Source organism: Amphibalanus amphitrite, unplaced genomic scaffold, assembly GCF_019059575.1.
Source record: "Amphibalanus amphitrite isolate SeventyFive unplaced genomic scaffold, NRLGWU_Aamphi_draft 000168F_arrow, whole genome shotgun sequence".
Taxonomy (NCBI): domain Eukaryota; kingdom Metazoa; phylum Arthropoda; class Thecostraca; order Balanomorpha; family Balanidae; genus Amphibalanus; species Amphibalanus amphitrite.
The window spans coordinates 322,501-346,237 of record NW_024881663.1 but is presented as its reverse complement, the minus strand read 5'-3'; the positions used below and the strand labels follow the sequence as shown (position 1 = coordinate 346,237).

Genomic DNA, 23,737 nt, shown 5'->3' with positions numbered 1-23,737 from the left:
CATCAAAAACGTGAAATTAGTTTATGGCGAGGAAAGCCCATTTCGTGCACTTAGCGAAAATGAAGAAATAATTTTCAACTTGGTTGCATGGCCCTTGCAGGGGAGTCAAGAAGTGAGTGATTACCAATGACTGACAAGGTGGTGACTGTGAAGGGAGTGGAGGACCTCATCCTTACAGATCGTCGTGTGACCTTTCAGATGATTGTGCAACAGAAAGGTTTCAATGCTGGCAGTGCCTGAAAATATTATCAGCGAAGAACTACAGACGATAAAGGAGTCAGCCCGCTTAGAAGTTCGTGTGTCTACTTTGTTCAAGAGAAAAATGCGTCTTGACCTTTCGAAATGAAAACTAGGCCTTTTTTAGGAAATTGAAGACATCTTCGATCATTTGATGACTTGTGACGAATGCTGGGTCTATGTGTATGATCCAGAGACAAAAAGATGATCAAGAAGTTTAAGCACGGCACATCTGTCCTTCTTAAAAGGCGAAGATGCAGAAGCCGATATGGAAGGGCAATGCTATCAGTGTTCTGGATCTGGCGTAGGATAGTCATTACCGACTGTCTTGATGATGGTCGGATAATGATAAGCAAGCACTAATGCACAGTTTTTAAGAAGTTGCGAGATGGCCTCTAGCAAAATCGCCGCAAAAAAAAAAACAAGAAAGATGTTTTATCCGCACCGACAGCGCCCCCGCCAATTCGTCCTGAGCTGCGATTGAAAAAACAACATGATGTGGACATTAAATCCTACCGCATCTAACAAATGCACCTGACCAGGTATTAACTGACTCTTGATTGTTACGGGAGATGAAGAATCCACACTATGGCCGGTGTTTTATGGACAGAAATGACGTCATTGATGAGGTGGAGCAGTGATTTACGGGACAGTGCGAAGGTCCTACAATGACCGCCTCAGGCAGCTGAAGAAACGATGCAATAAGTTTGCGGTCGTGTGTGGTGACTTGTAAAGGAGTAATGAACATCATGTAAAAAAATCAGATTTCTATCACATCTAATTCATGGTGATGATCAGAACTTTTCGATACCCCCTCGTAGTTCTCGTTTGATAGGAGCCGCCGAGGCTAGTTGAAGTGGGAGGATGAAGGCACGCTAAACTTTATAACCTCTAAATTAACCCGGAATTTCCCGTTCGGAGACTGCCCAACAAGTTTTGCATAGCGTGGTCTTTGGCTCTGCTAAACTCTTCCATTCAAAGCATCCTAACTTCAATGAGTTTTACTCTAAGCTTAATTCGCAAGTTTCAAATGAAAACATTGGGGTGACAGGGTTATTACAAAGTGTCACTTGGTCACTAGCAACAAATGTGATTAACATGGCAGCTCCTTATGAAAACCTGACAATGTTGCCTCAATATCTCAGTCGTAAGCAGATCGAAAGAGCTAAAATGCTTCTGAATGCTTTGCCCAAGGTAATAGGCCTTTCGACGTAAATCTTTTACATCAGCTCGACCGAGGGGACGTTGCTTTCCCCCTTGCCGTGTTGCTCATCATTTAGCTTGCGTTTTGCGCAAAAGCGTTGACCGTTTAACCCGCGCACCGACGGGGGTCTGCGCCAACTTTGTACCGACGGGGGGGGGGGGGCGGATGACCGCGCCCCACCCCCCACCCCTGAGATCTCGAGAACGAAGCAAGATAGCGACAAGCCGTTAACGGCATCGGATGCGCACGGACAAGGTCTACAATTTTTACAAAGGTCATTTTCAGATCAGGTAAAAAATGACGTCACAGGGGTCAAAAAGTCAAAATGGCGGCGCTAGATATGGCGAGAGTTTTTCTCGAATAACTTTCGAATTAGTCAAGATAGGAAAAAACTAAGGGCACCATCGTGATCCTCTCGTCAATCCGCATCGAATGATATATATGTTGACCTCGAAAGGTCAAGGTCAAAGGTTGACCTCTGGTCACGTGACCTCGAGGTCATCATGTATATCATTCGATGCGTCTTGACGAGCTGAACACAATGAGACCATCCGCGCGGATGTATCTTGCTCCTGCACGGAGTTATTGGCAAAAAAACCTTTGATGACCTTTGATGACGTCACATGACCATACAGCTGCCCAACAGCAAAACAGACCTCAAGGTAGTGAAGGTTGATCGTATATGAAGTCATGTATGGTGTATGGGGCCATTCCGACCCGTTTTTAGTGGTAAAAACAGGGAGTTGATTTTTCCCCCATTGACTTATAATGGGGAGGTCGAGAAATGGACCTGACCTTAGGTCATCGATATCAAAATTCTGAGATATACAAATTGTAGCTACTATGACCTCATAACATCCTGCGACTTTAAAAGGCCTCCGACATCTACTGTAGCTCTGGCACGGTGACAAAGTTGCAAAAAAGTGACTTGAGGTAGGGTCATTCAAAGTGACCTGGTGACCTGACCTTAACCCTATTAGTGGCAGGGGGGGTTGTTTTTATCCACCCCTCAGGTTTTTCGGGAATATCTCCGAAACCGCTGAAGCTACGATGCTGAAATTTTCTGACTTTTCCTAAAACTAAATTGGGCACATTCCCTGAAAATTTCAAGTTCATAACTTTACCAGGGGCGGCTCCAGAGCACTGGGAATTGGGGGTCCTATTCGTGAAGCGAGTCATTTGGGCGAAGATCACGATGCTGCACCAGTTTTACGTACAGTGAATGAAAGGTATCATGTGATAACATATACAAAGTTATTGTGCATCCTCTTTTGACACGTTTTTGCTATAATAGGCGGATCCAGGCGTCCAAAAAGGGGGGTTATTTTTTACCTCCCAACATACCCAGCCAGCAATTCGCTTGGGCTGAACTGTGGCAAGCGTCGGGCAGCTTGGGCTTAGCTTGGGTTTGCCCACTTTGATCAAAACCAATGTATTTTTTACTAGGGCTGAGCTGGGGCATGCCGCAGCTATGCCCACGTGCGGATAGCAGTAGCTCAGCCCGACATCTGCCCGCGCATCCAAAACTAACTTGGGCGGAGCGCGGGCTGATCAAGCTGGCTGTGTCCTTCGGCTAACTGGAGTAAAGCCGGAGCTTAGCCATACTTGTTCGGCTGTTCGCGCATGCGCAGTTCTGCGCCAATCATGTGCAGCGTTTGTGACAGCCTGTGCGCTGTGCGACGAAACGACACACCGGTGTTGGGGCATTTGGTGGTTGATGTTTGGGCGCGTGTGACAGCGCGAAGAAGGGATAGTGCTCACTGCTCTTATCAAGTGGACTGGCATGGAGTTTTACGGTAGGTAAGTGTATTGAATGGTGCGCTTGATCGTATGTAAACGTCATGATTTTGACTGAGTTTGACGCCATCAAACATGAAGCTGAATAGCTGTTCAGCCTGGCGACTTATACCCTCGCTCAGAAAAGCCGCATTCCGTACCTTTATATCTTTGTGAAATACCCAGCACTTCTAACCCAGGAAAATGAAATACAAAACACAAATATTTATCTACTTATCACCGAGGACGCTCATTCTCTGTCCGCATTTAAAATCAAATGAACATTTTATACGGATCATTGAGAAGTGTTTTTACAGTATTAATGCATCAATAAGTTATTTTTCAAGCAAACATGCAATGTAAATTAAACCAATTAATCTCTTTTTCAGGTACGTACCATTAGAGCAAATGGTTCCAAAAAATGGAATAGTTATACAAACCAGGACCGGGTGGACGCCGCAGTCGCCCTCGCCAAGTGATTTAGCGGAAACTGCCTGCTTATAATTAACCCGCGCCCCAGTGGCGGTCTCAGCCAACTTCGCCCAAGTGAGGGGGGGCATATGTTACCACCCACCTCTAACTCAAAAACTAAGAGGGCTAGAAAGACGCGGTAAAAAGCAGTCGATAGCTCTCAATGCGTACGTTTGAAAGTATTTCGGTCATTTTTCACCTTAGAGCAATATTGGGGTCACCAGAGGTCATCAAAGGTCAAAATTTGCCCATTGTCATTATATTTTTCAGAAAACATGCCGCTATCTCAGGAACTATGGTAGCTAGAATAACGCAGGGAAGAGCAATCGATAGCTTTTGAACTCTTCTTTTGAAAAGGTCATTATCAATATTGACCTCAGGTCAACGGTTTGGCCTCCAGAGGGCAAAAAGTCCAAAAATAGCTCTTTTTACGAAAAGTGTTTTTCGACAATAACTTTCGACTACAAAAAGCCACGACATTTCTATTGCCAGAATCGTGTTCCTCTCGCCGAGACGCGTCGAATGAACTATAATTTGACCTTGAAAGGTCAAGTTGAAAATTTGACCTCAGGTCAAGGTCATGACCTTACCGGAAAAGGTCATGTTGCATATCAGTCGATGCGTCTCAACAAGGCAAACACAATGAGACCATCCCCAGCGTTCTATCTCTTTCCAATCGCGAGTTATTGGCAAAAAAACTGTTTGTAGCCTTAAGTGACCTCGGATGACCTGTCTAGAGGCTATCAGCAAAAATGACACCTTGGTCATCACGAGTGGACTAAATCATTGTGATTCTGAAATATTTGGACTGTTCCGATGCGTACACACGGATCTAGAGGCATTTTCATTTTTCTCCATTGACTTGTAATGGAAAGGTTTCGCCACTGACCTGACCTTAGGTCACGGATATAAAAATCCGAGATATACAAATTGTAGGGGCCCATAACAGCATGCAATCCACCAAGTTTGAAATCTTTCTGACAAACACTGCAGGCTGGACATGATTGCAAACTTTTTTTTAGGCTTGGTCAGTTAACTTGACCTGGTGACCTGACCTGACATGACCTGGGGTCAAAAATTTCACACACTGTCCAAAATTGATGTACGAAAAGCTACCCCAAGCGGCGCGGCGCTACGCGCCGCGGTTTTTTATTCACACGCAAAAAACGCGACAGGGTGGTAACATATGCCCCCCCCCCCACTGGGGCGAAGGTTAAGTAGGTATACCTACATATACGGAAACTGCGCCGAAAGCTAGGGCCGACCACCTACTGCAGATGTGTGTGTGTGGAGGAGCCAGACGCCTCCAAAGCTCCCATTCACCAGAGTGAAGTTCCTTATAAATGATTGTTTGCTTATTGCTTTATGTCTTATGAGCGATTACTTGCTGTCCTTACTTTATGCTTTCGGTTGAGTGTTTAACCAAGTATTATGAACGGGGAGGGAGGCTAGCGGGCCTTGTGATTGTTTTATAGTTTTGATGGCGTTTTTTCATGACTCATGCCATATTACTGCTGCAGTTTGCAGTCCACTGTTTCATGTATTTGTGTTTCATTTGACGTGTCTGTAGTCGTTTGAAATATACATTCAATCAAAGTCAACCACTACTTTCCTTTTGCAATGCTCGAGCCTCGATGACCGGTTAACAGAGCATATGAGTGACCGTAACAATTTTAAATATGCATTGAAACCGCACAACCTGCTGAAAGTGCATTGGCTGCTCCTTGCTACTTGATCCAGTGTGAAGCAAAAGCAAGATGAAGTCAAGTCGAGACTTGAGAAAACAGGAGCCGTCACTCGAGCCGAACCCGAGCAAAGCCACAGCAGTTTGCAATGTATAAACCCCATTCACTTCTATGGCTTAAGTCGGGATAGACAGGGCACACAGAGTGGGCTTGCCGGAGTTCAGCCCGCTCGGGCCCAGAGTAATCTCCATAATATAGATGGATTCACTGCTCGGGCTTAAATCGGGCTAACGCCAATCGTCGCTCAACTAGGGCTTAACTACGGCTGTCCGGAGCTCTCAGAGCGGGCATACCTCCGGCAGAGCATGGGCTTTAGTCGGCGTATTTGTGTCATACGCCGACTTTAGCCCAAGCCCTAGCCGACTTAAGCCCGACTAAAAATCTCGGGCAATCCGCACTTGAGCCTGCTTGGGCCCGGAGCAAAATTGCTGGCTGGGTAGGTGCCCTGACACCGCCTATGCATGACCAATACAATTTTAGTCGTTCTCTCATAAGAAAATTGTAACATAACAAGACCATTGCCACCCTTTTTAGAAACAGGACCAACAAAAACCTTATTTACTATACTTTTTGTGTACCCCCAATCTCAATGATCTGTATCCGCCTATGATTTTTGAAAATGCATATTTTTAGGATCCATGTGAATTCCTGGTTCATTCTCTATCGATCGGCAAAAGTTGCGTTAAGATTGGTTCAGAAACCTGGCCGTGATAAACAGTCTAAAATGTATCTGCAATTTGCCCGTTTTTACCCCCCTCTACCCCCTATTGACATTTTTTAATTTTATTTTTTTTAGAAATGTAGATCTCGTTGAGCCAAATCGAATGCCGTTTGAATTTTGAAAATCGGCCGGTTAGATCTCGAGATATCAAGGGGGGGTCGTAAACAGCCCCCCCCCCCCCCTGCCACTAATATGGGGTAGCCAGGAGCCTGCCACTAATAGGGTTAAAAGTTAGGAGGTTCAAACTTGCACAGCATGTGTAAAATTGATGAGAAAATAGTCTTACCAAATTTCGCTTTCCCGCTGTTCGCGAAAAACCTCAGGGGGCGAATATCCGCCCCCCCGTCGGTGCGCAGGTTAACCCATTTATGCCCAGGAATATTGACCATCATGAAAATCGACGAAATCAAAATATGTTATGCTCCTAACTATCAGGGCCTTGTATGGAATCGAAAATAATTTTTGCCTGCAGCAAAAGTTTCTCGAGAAAAACGTAAAAAACATGCGTTGCGAAATCGCAACGAAGGGCACACCGGGCGCCATCAGCGTTGCGAAAACGCAACGACGGGCACATCAGACGGACATAAAGTACACTGAACTGCCGTATATGCTAATATGTTTTGACAAAACATCAATCAACTGTTGACAACTATTGCTTGAAAATGCGGAACCCACATCCGTCATGCTCTATAACCCGCCTAAGAGCCTCAGTGAGGAAGCATAACTTCATGATTCGCGAACGGGGAGATGGCAACACGGTCATTATCAACCATTTACGTTGTCCATTGCTGTTCATTTAAAGTTGTGGTCGACACGTATCCAGGGTGATGCTTTCTTTTTGGAAGCTAGACAGATCCATTACCTCCACCTATCAGACCCTGCACAGTGCACACTGAATACAATTAAACGGAGGATTGGGAGTAAACCAGTGCCTCTTGTATGCGCGTATATCCGCAATCATTTTTAACCACCCTCCTAGGAGTAAAGTTAAATTCCATTGCAGGTTAGTCGTACCCACTCTCAGCAAAAAGAAAAAAGGACCGATCCGGCTCTAACAAATTACCCTCGTAAGGCGTAGCGCATCACAACAAATCGACTCCCAGTTTATCATGTTTACACCTAATCCAAAATTTTCATGGCCCCACTCTCAGCGACCTTCACGTGTAACCTCTTTCTCGAGACAATGCCAGGACAGAATGGTGATTCGACGTCAATCCGTCCTTTTCATCTTCAGGATAGTTGAATCCTCCTCCACGCCTCATCCCCCTGTTCCGGGCTGGACCGGCAACGTATATCGCAATCGGGCAGCTCACATAGGAGCGCGCCTGTAGCCGGGTGCAGTGAGTGCTTTGGAGGGTGTAAGGGGGTGGGTCATGGGTGGCGGCTGCCCACTGGCTGGGCTCAGTCTCCAGTCTACGATTGACCGTGTCCGGTCAGACAAATGTCTCCCCTAGTTCCAATAATCCTGCTAGCTCTAAAAATGGTCTGATTAGATAAAAAGCCTATCAAAGTAAGAAAACAGGCGTATACTCCACATCAAGCAGCTTATGAATCTATGCGAGTTATGAATCCTAAAAATTATTATTTTCCCATGGGTCCGCCCTCATTACCCCTGCCGAAGGGCTCAGCTACCCTCAGAGGGGGCCTATCCCAGTATTTGCCGACCCTCAGTTATCTTTTCTAACGTAAATGCTGGTAGTCAGCAGATTCTTTCTAGAGAATGGCGATGCCTATCTGTCGCCTGATACCAGAATACATCCCCGTTATTCATTATTTATGCACAATGTACATAGTAGATCCAATTTCCAAAGGACCTAATTATCTCTCAGCTCCGTTAGCATCGCCGACCGTCTGATGCATGGGTCCTTGCGATTTTCAGATGCATGGGAACACATTGCTTAGTGAACGAACAGCCCGAGGCCGAAAATCTGCGAGAGAAAAAGAAAGGAGTGTTTGTGGCTGTTTGAGCCAGCAAATATGAAATGTGTCGCAACATTTTACGTGCGAACGCACCTTGCACTAAACATACCTATATACGTCCCTCATGGCATAGGCGGCGGAGCGGGGGGAGGGGGCACCGGGGCACCGTGCCCCCCTTGATTTTGCCATTTGAACATTATCCCGATAGGCGTTGCATGGAAATGGAAATGGAAAGAATGAGACCAAAAGTCAGCAGTGCTCCCCCCCCCCTTAATTGAAGATGTTCCGCCGCTACAGCCTCATGGCTACAAAATGAGAGAGAGAAAGAAAGAGAGAGAGAGAAAGAGAGAGAGAGAGAGAGAGAGAGAGAGAGAGGGAGAGAGTTGGGGAACGAGGAGGAGAGGGAGGAAGATGGGGGAGAGAAAGAGAGAACCCACAGCGTATCACGAGTGAAGTCTACTGTTGATATTCATACTTCCGCTATCCTGCCAATGTGCCCATCGTTGCGTTTTCGCAACACCGCTGTCTTTCCGATGTGCCCTTCGTTGCGTTCCCGCAACGCGACCGTAGTCATATTTGAAAATAGTCACAAACCCTTTTTGTAGCATTATTTCTTAACAAAATGCATATCTACGCCATTGTAGGGACTCTGCAGAATATGTTTACACAATTTTCATTACGATATTATTAAGCACTTAGCCTACTTATCTTGGTTTTCGTGACGTCATCACTCACAAAACCTTCGACTTCCCTCTGGGAGCTCTAAGTCTAGGCAGTAACTTACCGGCCGCACAGACTTGTAACTGCGTAGTATCATGCGCACAACCATGCTACACACGCTGAAACTTATCTCATCGGTTAGTCTCTTTTACACACTTCTCAAGCTTCGATCACGTCGACGCTTGCTTGCGTTGCGAAAACGCAACGAAGGGCGTAAATGGGTTAAAACGCAACTAAGGATAGCAAATTTACAGGTATCGACTATCGGGTACCCTTTGACCTGTGGGGTCAGGTCAACGACGAAGAGGTCGGGTCTAGTTTTATCGGGAGCGAATGCTTGCACGTCTCAGTGGTCTGGCTAGCTGTAAACTGCCAGTGACCTGGAACACCCTGGACATCAGCTGGCTGCAGCTTCACGTCTCATTGGCCCTGGGTTTCGATCTAATCAAACATCTGCTTTCAGATGAAAATGGGACGGTTTGTGCACGGCATCCGTCTGGCAGCTGTGTCAGGGTCCGAACCGACACGGCCGAAATTCGGAAATGGACGCCGCTGGGGTCACGCGTCATTTGAACCAAAACGACAGCGACGACGACAGGCTCGGCGGCATTATCGATGCAGATGGGCGGGTCGGCGCCGGCCGGCCGCGGGGACTGAGTCGGCCGGCGTGGCGCTGCGGAGACAGCCACCGTGTTTAGTGTCAGCTCAGGGCACTGAGCGGCACTAAGACGCCCGGCAAACACTGGGTGGTGGTCAGCGCGCCCAGAAATGGCCAGCGCGGATCAGCGAGAACCGGCGCGGATCAGCGCGGCCGCCAACGAGCCCGGCCCGCCCGACCGCCGGCCGCTTCGGCAGTTCGGTGAGCGTCGGCGGTGGCTCAAAAGTATCAGGGCGCGCTTCGAGCGGCTATCAGAGGTCAGGCGCCACAGCTATAATGGAAGGGTCACCATCACTGTCCATTAGGAGACTTACGCTACTGTCATCACTGCATGGACAACCTTGCTCAGACAATATCGAGAAACGATCGGGACGTCTCTTCTTGTAGCCAGTAACCACGCATTATATTTTGTCACAATTTCACTTATGTGTGAAAAGACCTCTGAATAAACACACTAATTTCATGGTAGGAGCCAGGGATATGCGCAAAAGATTATAATGTTTTATTGTCTTTTCGTGATTACCACGAAAATGGATCTCATAAACCACTGGACTTTGACCTTTATTGCCTTGACCTTACCTCGAACTTGAACTTTTGACCTTAGTGTCCCTCCGTTCTTGTAACTTTAAATCTAAGATATAGTTATTAGGTAGCCAAATTACTTTTGGCCTGACCTCTGCGGTCACCAACTAGCCTCTGACACCCTAACCGGGTACTAACTAATCCTCCATGACAAGCAATACGCTCGGCTTGGCCGCGAGACCTAAACTCAATTAGCTGAGCACCAGCAGTGGTTCGTAGTAATTTCCCGCACGACATTCCTCTTTATGAAATACGCCCTGAATGGGCGAGGGTTAATGTCCTAATTACGTGTTTAATCTAGAACTGCTCTACTGACTTCACTGGTGTAACAGAAAAGCGGACCAAAAGTCGCGGTGGAATTTAGACTCGCATTACGCTTTCAGTCCGCGTAGTTTCATCTGACGCGACTTTAGTATTTCGAGACAAAAACAGTAACGCTCTGGCCAAAAGTCGTTTCACCGCTCCGAGGACTGGGCTGCCGGCACCATCTATCTTTAATTGTTTACAGCGGGTAGGCTGCCGCCGTGACCGAAGCGTCGCTTTCCAATCTTGTCACGCGCCCGGCTTGACGAACCCGAAAAAGCTCTTTGTTGGTACGCTTATGATAGCGTGTAGCTGCGCGCTTCCTACGCAAATTCATCCCCCAGTTGAGACAGGACGCACTTTCCGAAATTACTTCGAATGAGTTTGAAGATACAGCTAAGCGGATTGCCTTGATAGCCTGTTGTCACTTTAAAGTTAAAGGCTTCTTTGTCAATTGACTTGGAAAAAATCGCTGACAGTTTTCCAGAAACTAACGAAGAAATGCGTCTTATCTTGCCATATGTGTAAATGGCTGACAGTTATTTTGCTATATAGCAATGCTACATACGGGGATTATATTATTAACTTGATGACAGTTTAAATATACGACTATACAACGCACTGTCGTCGACATTGTGCACTCACAGTGCTCAAAGTTTATATATGTTTTCTGCTAACAGTTCAGACATATGTCTACTCACAGCTGTTTTCTACTTACAGTTCATGTCGATCATGACGGAGCTGGTGGCCGGCGCCGTCAGGTTGGTGTTGGACGCCAGACAGGTGACCATCCGATGGAGGTCCGACCTGTCCAACGCCTCCACGCTGTACTGGCTGACCGTGTACTCGCCCTGGGGCTGGTACGGTACCGGTAGCACCGCGCCCCCGGACCTCCAGGTCACCGCCGGACGCGGAGAGCCTGCGGGAGGAACAGGAGTGGTCACTTTCAAGGGCCAAGATCTGAAGCTATGGGTTTTCATTGCGAACCTGCGGACAGGAACAAGAGCGGTCACTTCAGGGAATATGAGTCGTCATTGAACCTCCAAGCTCCTACGGGACGCAGCAGGCCTGAGGAGAGGGAGAAGAGCAGTCAATTTATGGGGATGTGAGCCGTCGCTGAGCATCTACCAGTAGGTCATCGCTGTGAGCGTGGAGAGAACTGTGTGCAGTCGGGTACAGCGAAACGGACTCCTTATCATTAGGCGCGGGAGCCAGGGTCCTCGCAGGGGCCGAGACCCTCCAACTTTTCAGCCGGGGGGACTCGCCATGCATTAGAGCCCCCTTCATCCCCAACCATCCAAATCTACCAACCTTTCAAATTTATCGACTCTTCTCGGAATAAAAATGAGATCATGAAACTGGGGGTGAAACTCATCCAGCGATCCGGGCCGCTGTTATGCGGCGTGGATAGGCTGTACCGCTTAACACTCGTGTGATGCGGCACAGTCTACCATTACCAGGCGGCTGCTGTCAGCGCTGAGGCATACGTAAGCGGTGGATAGAGTCCCTATCGATTAACCTGTAACCGACCGTCAAAGGATCACAGCGGAAGAAGGTAGTTGTCACTGGACCTCCAGGTCACTAAGGAGATGGTATACCATTGTCATATTTTGAAATTTATTCCAAGGACTGAATGGGCGAAAACCAGCCCAGATGCCCGCTGAGGCATAGCCAACCATGCTGTGCAATGATTTTTAGAACCGGCAAAAAAAAACTACCAAGCCACTGCAGACCGTAAGTGTTGCATTTAGGTCATTGACGTGACAAGAGCCAATAATCGTTTTTCCTTGTTGTGCAACGCGTAAAACACCACCGATGATGTGGCTTCACCTTTGTCGCGGCGAATAATTCGGTCCATCATTGCTGTATCTTGTTTGGCACTGTGGAAATTACAGATAATTGAATAACTCACCTGAAAACCTTTTCGATTCTACCACCTCTTAGTATCCCAGTGAAAAGTGCAGGTAAGTACGAGAAACAAGCGTAAAGCAAGCATCGTAACATGCTTACCGTATGTCTAAAGTCTGGTATTTCCAGGACATTATCGGACAAGAGGAAGCATCCCACCAGAAAAAAAAGAGTAATTCTGTGAGTCAATTTGGATCATTCATTGCACGCAGAGGTTGAAAACCGTTCGTAGCAATATTGGCTGATCACAAGGCACTTCTAATGAATTGCAATCCAAATGAAAGTGACCGAAATGTTTGCGAAAGACCAGCGACCAATTATCGCGGAGTACCATGATAGCATGCCACACGGCAAGGAGGTTCCAGCAATTTAAAAGTGAAACCATTTTCACGAACACGTTAATTGAAAAGGCGAAATTTCCAAACGCACTGGAGTAAAACTTAAAATATCCAATTGCTTCCACATGGCAGTCGTAGACCGGACACTTTGCCGATTTTATTGCTGAGCGCACGCCGGCGCGGCGCGGCGATGGGCCGATGCCTTGGACTCGCGGTGGGTGGCCCTATCTGTGCTGAGCGCAGGCCGATTCGGTCAGCGTCTGTCGGTCACCGCACCAATCTACCCCGCCAGCTGGATGTGATGGCCCGCCTGCGGTCACCGCCATAGAGACACCAATGGTCCTTCTGCGGGTCATCACTGACGGCACTGCAACCGGACCGGACGTCGGACCGGACACCGGACCGGACACCACACCCGACACCAGACCCAACACCGGACCGGACACCGGACCGGACACCGGACCGGACACCGGACCGGACACCGGACCGGACACCGGACCGGACACCGGACCGGACACCGGACCGGACACCGGACCGGACACCGGACCGGACGCCGGACCGGACACCGGACCGGACACCGGACTGGACACCGTACCGAAATGCCGATTAGATATGGATACAAACCTTTTTGTTGTCAATACTAAAGTAGTACGAATACCGCTTAGGTGTTTGGTGTTTAGTATTTGGGCAGAAAGTGTCGCTTCAATATGTAATAATCCGGTGAAATTATCTGAAAATAACGTCACCAGCATCGGCGCTGACGGCGGCAGCAGCAGGAACTCGGGGTGGTGGTGACAAAGATGGTGGCGGGGCCAATTCAGAGATTTTGAAGTATGTTTGGAGTCTTACAACCTATAAAATGATCGCATGTATAAAGTCGTGAAGCTATACCAACTGGGACAATTTATTGCATGTGAAAAGCATCACACGGCAATTGATGCGATCTCTAATTTCCTCCATGAGTTACTAGCCGTTTTCACGACGGCCATCTGGTACACATTTGGTGCAAATTTGGTGCAGATTAGGTGCAGATTTGGTCAAATTAGGTTCTGTGTGTCTCTAAGTAGCTATAAGCTAGGGTTAAATTAATTGCTTATATGCCTGCTTTGTCATATTATCAGAGAGTATCATGGATTAAAACATTGAAGTAAATTCATAAAATAACCCGCGCACCGACGGGGGGGGCGGATATCCGCCCCCCCGAGGTTTTTCGCGAATAGCGGGAAAACCGCAGCGCGTAGCGCCGCGAAATTTGGTATGACTATAACCTCATCAATTTTACACATGGTGTGCAAGTTTGAACCTCCTACCTTTTAAGGTCAGGTCACTAGGTCACTTTGAATGACCCAACCTCAAGTCACTTTTTTGCAACTTTGTCACCGTGCCAGAGCTACAGTGGATGTCGGAGGCCTTTGGAAGTCGCAGGATATTATTAGGTCATTAGTAGCTACAATTTGTATATCTCGGAATTTTGATATCGGTGACCTAAGGTCAGGTCAATTTCGCGACCTCCCCATTATAAGTCAATGGGGGAAAAATCAACTCCCTGTTTTTACCACTAAAACGGGTCGGAATGGCCCCATATACCATACATGACTTCATATACGATCAACCTTCACTACCTTGAGGTCTGTTTTGCTGTTGGGCAGCTGTGAGGTCATGTGACGTCATCAAAGGTCACCAAAGGTTTTTGGCCAATAACTCCGTACAGGAACAAGATACAGACGCGTGGATGGTCTCATTGTGTTGAGCTCGTCAAGACGCATCGAATGATATACATGATGACCTCGAGGTCACGTGACCTGAGGTCAACCTTTGACCTTGACCTTTCGAGGTCAACATATATATCATTCGATGCGGATTGACGAGAGGATCACGATGATGCCCTTAGTTTGTTCCTATCTTGACTAATTCGAAAGTTATTCGAGAAAAACTCTCTCAATATCTAGCGCCGCCATTTTGACTTTTTCGACCCCTGTGACGTCATCTTTGACCTGACCTGAAAATGACCTCGGTAAAAATTGTAGATCTTGGCCGTGCGTATCCGATGCCGTTTACCGCTTGTCGCTATCTTGCTTCGTTCTCGAGATCTCAGGGGGGGGGCGGTCATCCGCCCCCCCCCCCGTCGGTGCGAAGTTGGCGCAGACCCCCGTCGGTGCGCGGGATAAAGATATTTGCTGTAAAAGAGATTAGGTGCAGATTTGGTCAAATTAGGTGCACTCACCGGATAGCCCGTCGTGAAAACGGCTACTATGTAGTAAGTAGATACACCAATGAGTTATTGTTAGCTATGTGGTATGGAACGAACCCTAGCGTCCTTAGTTTTCGTCAATCATGTCAAGTGAACTTCATTAGGCCACGGTTCTGGGAAACCTTAGCCATATTGCCAGAAGTTAGAGCAGGCGGCAAGTGTGGATCTAACGAATAGCAGCACAAGGTCATCCAGCTCAGACACTTACATAAATATTTTGAGCCCTGTGTGTCGGTAATTACCCCCCAAAGGTAATTCGGCTGGCTATTATCATCTAATTTTGATAGAACAAAGTCACGTTTTATTTACATAGGACAAACAGCATGTAGCTGTGGATGGCTGTGGCTGAGACTTTCCCAATCACAGCTGCAATATGTGTTTCTGAAATGAATAAGCTCAACAGCCAGTCGATCGTGGATAATCACGAAAACAATAGCAAAAATGATTCTAACCAAAGAAAATTTCGTCCACAACGCACTCGTTGCAAATTGCAATGCGAATATAGCATTATCTATATTGTAATTTCGTTATGAACTATGCCAAAAAGGATCACCATCTCAAGAACGATAAAAAAGACATTTGCATACATGACTGCCTTCTGCGCGCAATTCAGTGTATTTTCACCGTCATTTGCATTTACCGTCCCTTTGAGGTCGTAACACAGAGATCAATTAAGTGTAAGTACCAGGCCAGGCTCGGCACACACTGCCGGGAGTCAGGGGAGACTCCAGCGACCCGCGCTCGACAGACAGACACCCCGGTGGCGCAAACAAGACGTCCCGTGCGTTCTGCGTAGCGCGCGAACAAGAGCCGTCCGACTGGGTAAACAAGTCGGGCAGGGAGTCAGACGCCTGGAGAGGGTGATATGACGGTGGCGCTCTGTGAGCCGCCGTGTGCCGACTGTGTAGTGTGTATGTGTGTGGGGGGGGATGGGGGGTGTTTGTGGTGTCGGTGGGTTTTCGGTATATGCTCGCTCTAACAATGCTTCAAAGGCTACCAGAGAGCGGTCTTTTTGCCCTGGTAGCTCGACCGCTCCAGACAGTCTATGTAGTCGGGTCGACCGTCGCTGCCTCCTCACCCCTGCCCCCCAGCCCCACACCTCTCGTGGCGTCTGCTCTTGCTCAGACTGTGACACTGACCTTCGCTGGAGCGGGTAGCAGAAGTCACGTAAAAGGATCAGAAGAGTGGCTGTTTATCACGCCGGAATTCGTCGCAGCTGCTTTTGTATTCCATTGAGTATGTAGCGTTGAATAAGCAAAAATGAAAATAATGCTACGGAGAAAGGAATAATGCCATGATGCCTATGTAAACAGCATAAAATGCGCCTTAACATACCTTCAATAATGTTGTAAATAAGCAGAAATTCGTGCGGTTTAATACAGGTATATCATCAAAAAGAAATAAGTAATCAGTTACCAGTTATCATATGACGTCACATCTGAATGGCCTTGAAAGGCCATTCACTCGAAAGCAACCGGAGCTGAAATTGTTAGTGATAAAAAAACGAACTATAACTGCTCGTACTTCTGAAAATTTCTGTATACTTTTGAATACACTATACAGAAGCTTATGTACTTGATATTCAGCTTTCGTGATGTCTGAGGTTGTTGACGGCATTAGTCTTCATGCTGCTTCATCAATATCTCATCATTCAATTATGCCAAATTATCACCAATAATAAATGACCACCAACAAGTTGTGGAATGACATGAGTCACGGCACCTTTTCTAGCCCAATGAATAGTTTTTCACCTGGAGGAGTTTCGTTTGAGGGAGTCGTTCGTAGGCCTACACACGCGCCGCAAATCAACAGGTAGGCAGTCACGCGTGGCAGGCAGGCAGACGCTGCTTCATCGGACCAAAATATATCCACCCGCTCCAGCTCAGACATTCCCGCAATGTTTGCAGAGACATTGTTTTGATGTGAAAGTGGTGAACCATGTGTCATGCCAGCGGTCTGTGGCCTCCAAGTTCAAATAAGCCCGTGTTTGTTTGGATACCTTCTTAAGCCCATTTCAGCATCGATTCTTTTGATCTGCTGGCATTTTTCTAGGCATCAATGCATCGCGCAGTAATGGGACTACAGTTTATAACCCACATCCGTAGGAGGGCATTATAGTCAACAGAGAAAGCGGCTTCTTCCAAAGCTTGAGAATAAGGAGAGGTGACTGCTGATATCCGATTTGATTCTGAACTCACCTTCTCTCACTCAGCATGTGAGTTATCACTAGCCTTCAATCACTCGGTAGATCAGTTTTCACTCACCTCCCTTCACTCAGCTGTAAGAGTTTTCACTCACCTCCCTTCACCCAATAGGTGAGTTCTCACTCACCTCCTCTCGCTCAGCAGGTGAGTTTTCACAGCCCTTCCTTCACTCGGCAGATGAGTTTTCACTCGCCTCCCTTCACCCAGTTGTGAGAGTTTTCACTCACCTCCCTTCACTCGGCAGGTGAGTTCCAGCCGCTCTGTACTCAGTAGATGAGCTTTCACTCACCTCCTATTACTCGGTAGATGGGTTCTCAATCACCTTTCACCAAGCATGTGATTTCTCACTTACCTCCCTTCACTCGGCAGGTGAGTTCCAGCCGCTCTGTACTCAGTAGATAAGTTCTCAATCACCTTTCACTAAGCATAGGATTTCTCACTTACCTCCCTTCACTCGGCAGGTGAGTTCCAGCCGCTCCCCCGTTAGGAAGGCGCCCACCACCGTGTTGAGCACTGCTCCTCCGGCGTCCAGGATCTCCACGCTCTCCGGAGGAACTGAAAATTGATTGGGGAGGTTAGAGGTAAGACAGGGGTCAGTCAGTCGGTAGAAGTCAGAGGTCAGTGTGGGGGGGGGGCAGATCATCGTTATATGGGAGACTGTAACATAGATAGGAGGTCCATAGGAGGAACTGTAACATAAGTGGCAGATCAACAGAAGAAACTGTGACATAGGTTGCAACAGGGAAACTGTGACATAGAAGAAAGGCTAACAGGGTAACGGCAACATAGGTGAGAAGTCGACAAGGGGGGGCTGTATGAGCTGGGCACTGGGCAGGTCAGCAGGGGAACGGTAACAATAACTACATAGATGGGCAGGTCAGACCGCCGAAGGTAGATGGGGAAATGAAACGTTGATGTGTAGTTCATAACACTATTATAGGGGCATTTGATGTTTTATTTAAACAATGCACAAATATGTAGTATGTACCTAGTTTATAATTTATCAATCACCTCAAAGCCGTTCAACATTGTTGCAATATGCCCAATCACATAGTCAGCGCGAAATCGGATCTACCATCCCTGAGCTATATAAATGAGCTTTGCATTCGCGCAAAGGCAGAAACTCCCGTTGCATGGCATATGAGGAACATAAAATCTCAGTATACGCCCGCCGGCATATTGAAGCAGCGACAAGCTATGCTTATGACTGCTGGAGTTTCGCGCAAGTGGAATACCTGTATTTCACATTCCTCGCCTGAACTAGTACACTCGGGGGCAGATTGATGTTCTACAACTCTTTATCCATCGGGTTCCTATGGCTCAGCATTGGCAGCAGCCGCCTGGTACCGGTAGACTGTGCCGCTTCACTTACTTGTCAAGCGGCACAGCCTACCCACACCGTATGCCACCGATCTGGGTCGGTGGCTGGAAGGCGATGTGGGCCGCCTGTGACGTCAGCGCAGCGGTGAGGGCCGAGCCCGGAGGCATGGCTCGGGTCGGCGCGGCGCGGCGGCTGGCGAGGGCTGGGGAGTAGGGTGTGTCACTAGAAACAGATCAAGCGCTTCCGCTGATTTTCCTTGTCCCTGTGTCTATGGAAGCCCATTGGTGCAGTTCTTTTTCCCATGCATCGAAAATTCGATCGGCGCCGGCTGAAAGAAGTTCGGGATTTATCGTGGCGCCCGGCGTTGCAGTCTCCATGTTTGGCGTAATGCGTTTGATGACACTAACACCAGCCGCGCGCGTCTTCGCCTGTTAGCGTCGACAGACGCTGTCAATACGGATGTAAGCAATGCAAACGTGGCAGTACCATCTATTTAGACAACGGTTACACAGAAAAGATGCATCTTTGCCATTCAATAGCAAACTGAATTCAACTCAATTAGCATTTGCCTACCTTGCATGGTTCAGGAGACCGATTTTCTTGCAGGCCTCCTTTGCGGAGATGTTGCCCGTCCGCACGGCTCTGGTGAGCTGATACAGCAGGAGTTTGCCGCTGCTGAGGTCGGCGATGATGCTGTCCGGCAGATCCAGCTCTGGGCCGCTCACCGGTCGGAACTTCACGGGAGAAAGACGGTGCACGGAGGCGCCGGCTGCCTTGCCCAACGGCCCCGTGAATGATCCGGGTCCACTGGTTTTGCCGTCCAAATTCTGGAACACTTCCCCGAGTACAAGCTCATTCGAGTGTAGCTGGCAGCTTGTCTCATCCGGCATCTTTCTCTCCATACTTTTTTCGGGTCGACCAGCAATTCTGTTTTGCCGCTCGCTACGCGACCGACATCCATCTAAAAACCATTGATGACGGCCCCTACAGCACGGTTGGATAAACCATACCTGTCAGTCATCTGCCAGTGCAGTGTTTGTCATATTATCATCGTTTGAGTCTTTGATGCATTCCTTCATCTCAAATTCAATTCACTTGTGACGTCTTCATTGCTGTCGTTGGTGTCGGTCGTTGCCGACGAGTCTACCTGGCTTGTCTCGTCGATATTGACGCCGTTGGAATAGGTACGGAGGTGGGAAGGACCAGCTTGACCCACGTCGGCCCTCCCCTCGTTCCGCTCCCGTCTCATTCTAAGGCTCGCAGTCTTACGTCGTTTCCTCGTCTCCTCGTAGTCCACACTAACCAGTCTCATCTTCCAAACTCCTCTCTGGTCTCAAAGGAATGCTATTTCCGCTGGCGGTACCCGGTTTGAAAGCGGACAGGTACAGCTTCGCCGATCTTTACAGCAGCAGCGGGCGGTGTCAAAAAGCTTACGAAACAGACTCGCTTCAGAAACACTTTGTTTCGTTTGTCTCTCCCACATTCTTTCGGACACCTTGTTCGATCGGCGAAATCTTTCGTAGACTTGCTTTACCTTCAGAACCACATTGTGCATTTGTATCGTTGGTATGCCCTCAGTCCTCACTCGACCACATTGCAACCACCGCTTCCGCTGCTTCACGTAAACATGCAGTGACTGTCCGCTCACTTTTTCCATTGGCTGATTCAGGGGGGGGGGCAAAATGGGCATTTGCCCCCCCCCCCCAAACGGCATAATTTTAACATTACGACGATGCATGGAAAGAATCGATAAATTGTTATGGTTTACCCCCCCCCCCCCAAACTCTGAGCTGGATCCGCCTCTGACTTTTTCTATCCTCTGCCAAGAGTCTCACATAGTTCACTACATCTCTGTTGGTAGGCAGCTGATTTACCCGCAGCACACTGGGACTGGGAGACCCGATAACAAAATGTTTCGCCTTGCTTCACCACGGCATCACTGCGGCACGGATAGTCCGATTCGATTGCACCACACGCACTTCTGCTCACGCCGCAGCTGAAACCAGACTGACTCACGTTCTTTGCAAGCTCGTGTGTCTCGGGGAGACAGCACATGACTCGAAAGCCGACACATTGTGTTGCCGACGGAGGGGTGATACCCGAGACCCCGCTCACGTTGCCCTCTGTCCATCCGTGCTCTCATTCTCCCTGCCCCACTCGTGATAGTCTTGCCAAGGCTGCAGCGTGGTCCTATTAGGTACATGACCTATTATATGGATCATCTGTGGGTCCCTGAATGGCCCCAACACATTAAGATAACAGTATGTTTCGTCCGACGTCCATTTAAAAAAGAAATAACAATCGAATTTTAACCGTCAAACAGTGTTGGCCGCTACAGGCCGACGGCGAGTCATATGGCTGGTGTTAGCGCTACGGTACGCATTGTGTTCAGTATGGAGACTTCAACGCCGGGCGCCACGGGAAATGTCGAAATTGATTGGGCCCGCGCCGCCTGAATTTTCGGTACAGCGAAAAAAGGACAGTGCCAATGGGCTTCAATGAACCCAGGGACAAGGAATATCTGCGGAAGCGCTTGATCTGAAACAAAAATATTTGATATGACACACCCTACTGGGGAGTGAGGTGGGGTGGGAGCACGGACCATCGCGCGGCTGAGCGAGTGTAGTTAACTTTCGCGTCTCAAGGCGCCAATTATTCTACCTAACAATTGTGCTAAAGCAGTTGTTGAAATATCCTATCCCCAAGACAGCGCCTAGCATCATACTTGCCATGCACATTACGACACACTTACCTAAACGTGGCATTGGGACAGCCGATAGAATTTATATCACACGTGCATCGAGTTGCGGAGCTACATTGTTTTTAACAGATAGGTAAGTATTAAGGCCTTGATTGAGCTCATTGGTGTCTATTATTTCGCACAGCAATCGTCCAGAGACGTGGGAACTGGGGTTTTTGGATAGCGCGGCGTCCCAACTTTAAGCAACTCTTACTGTTCCTCTAATGTGTGGTCGCAGCCACCAATAGCAAACCGTTCCATCTAGGAACAAATAAGTCGCGCACCTGGAACGGTTCGAACCGGGTTTCTCCAACCGGTCACCCTACAACGCTAGCGTTTATCCACTGAGCTGCCGAAACCAGCGACCCCTCGCCGCCGTCAAACGCGATCAAATGTCACAATACTGTCATTGGCGGTCAGCGGGTCAATTTCATTTTGTTTTGTGCAGATGAGGACCATTCTCGGTAACTCAGTGGATGAACGCTCGTGTCGTGAATTGGCCGGTGGGAGAAGCCCGGTTCGAGCCCCCTGAGTGGCCGACTTTTTGGCTCCTAGTTGGAACGGTTTGCTATTGGGGGCTGCGACCACATATTAGAGCAACAGTAATAATCGCTTTAAATTGGGGCGTTGGCTGCGGCACTACTCATAACCCCCCAGTTCCCACGTCTCTGGACGATTGCCGTGCGAAACAATAGACACCAATCTGCTTAATCAAGGCCTTAATACTAATAGGTATGTTATACAAAATATAGCTCCGCACCTCGATGCACGAGTGACACAAGTTCTATCAGCTGTTCCATTGCCACGCTTAAGTGTGTCGTAATGTGCATTGCAAGTATGATGATAGGCGCTGTCTTGGGGATAGGACATTTTAACAACTGCTTTAGCACAATTGTTAGGTAGAATAATTGGCGCCTTGAGACGCGAAAGTTAACTACACTCGCTCAGCCGCGCGATGTCCGTGCTCCCACCCCACCTCACTCCCCAGCCCTCGCCAGCCGCCGCGCCGCGCCGACCCGAGCCATGCCTCCGGGCTCGGCCCTCACCGCTGCGCTGACGTCACAGGCGGCCCACATCACCTTCCAGCCACCGACCCAGACCGGTGTCATACGGGTGGGTAGGCTGTGCCGCTTGACAAGCAAGTGCAGCGGCACAGTCTACCGGTACCAGGCGGCTACTGCCAATGCTGAGCCATAGGAACCCGGTGGATAAAGAGTTGTAGAACATCAATCTGCCCCCGAGTGTACCTACACGAGTAATGGCAAAGGCTTTGTGTGCTCGAGAGAAGGGACTTGCAATGGAATGGTGAAAACCGCCTGACAATTGGAAAAACGAGTTAGGTTGGGTACGCCACAAAAATTATTTATAGAAAACCAACTGCCGCGCCGATGCCGCGCGAACTTTCGAAGCGGGCGTTTCATAGGCAGTGCCATCTCTTGCCGCAGAGAAAAGGCATAGGAAACACATTCGTTTCCAATGCGTCATTTATTTAAAAAAAAAAAACTACCGAAGTAGAACACTCCTGCTCACATTCAGCATTGGAGTGTTAATCGCTAAACACAGACATCACAGATGCGTTATAGTCGTCAGGCAAAGTCTGTACGTGAATGCCCTCATCCGAAGCCGTCGAAACTTTATCTCAACTTGGCCCTATGTTATTCTTTTCGCCTGATGTTCCCATCTGCCAAGTTGTTGACTCACGAAAACAGATCAAAGGTTTTAAACTTACTTCACACTCAACGTTCGGAAGTTGGATTCCGCTTCTTGGGGGCTATCGAAGCATGAAGCTCGCGCACCGACGTGATGTGGTCACCGAGAGAAAGGTCGAAGGTCCCATAAACATTGTCATCGACCGAGCCACTGACGCCAGGTCGGTGGGCGCAATAACCGTTCAGGGAGCACTGGCAGCCCAGTTTCACTCCAACTTGGTCGAACGGAGCCAACAAAGGTCATCGGAGGTCCTTTGCCCTCGCTTTATCTGCGGCCAGCCAGCGCTCTGTTGGGCTCATCTACCTCGCTGCTCTGCCGCTCGCGCCGTTTGCAATGGGTCGGTGACGGTGGCGCCGGCAGCGTTTTCGGGACACACGGCTGTCGCCGGCGGTGTCCGGCCAACTGGCAACATCGGGTAATGGAGCGCAGTGAAATTTCACCGGCCCACCGGAATAGGAGAAGCCTGATGTTGTGTCCTGATGACGACAACTGCCGCCCGTGTGTGTGCGTGGGTGTTTTAGCGAATTCGCTGGTGGTTGAACTAGCGAAAGGACGATGATCTGTTTGACTGTTTTTCTTGACAACAGCCATAGAACAGGGGAATGAAAAAGGGTTCATTGAAAATGGAAATCCAAGCAGAATTTTATCGTTGTTGTCAACTAGTTATGTTATCTGTGAAGCTGCAATGTTAACTTTGAATCGCATTGTTTGTCGTTCGATAAAACAAAAATGATCGGTAATCAATTTCTAGATGCATACGTTAGGTATTTATCTTATGCACTGCAATATTTGCTTACAACACTACCTCGCAAAGAAAATAACACTGGCGAAAAAAAACTCCAGTAAATTTAAGTTGATCGGGGCTCGATTGTCACAAAAACACATTTCTCCCCTCATCAGGTCAGGCGAGCAATACGCTGTGTAAACA

The 23,737-nt window shown here is 48.3% G+C and overlaps 1 protein-coding gene across 2 annotated transcripts in view; it reads right to left on the bottom strand.

Annotated features, from left to right (window-relative positions):
- The window catches only part of LOC122383591 (nephrin-like), a 94,596-nt gene that overhangs the window by 25,582 nt on the left and 45,277 nt on the right, over positions 1 to 23,737 (bottom strand). For both annotated transcript variants that reach the window (XM_043370180.1, XM_043370178.1), the window contains exons 4-5: positions 17,483 to 17,593; positions 11,056 to 11,256 (exon numbers count right to left, since the gene is read on the bottom strand). In XM_043370180.1, coding sequence (XP_043226115.1) covers positions 11,056 to 11,256; positions 17,483 to 17,593 — 312 coding nt within the window. The remainder of the gene's footprint in view (positions 1 to 11,055; positions 11,257 to 17,482; positions 17,594 to 23,737) is intronic.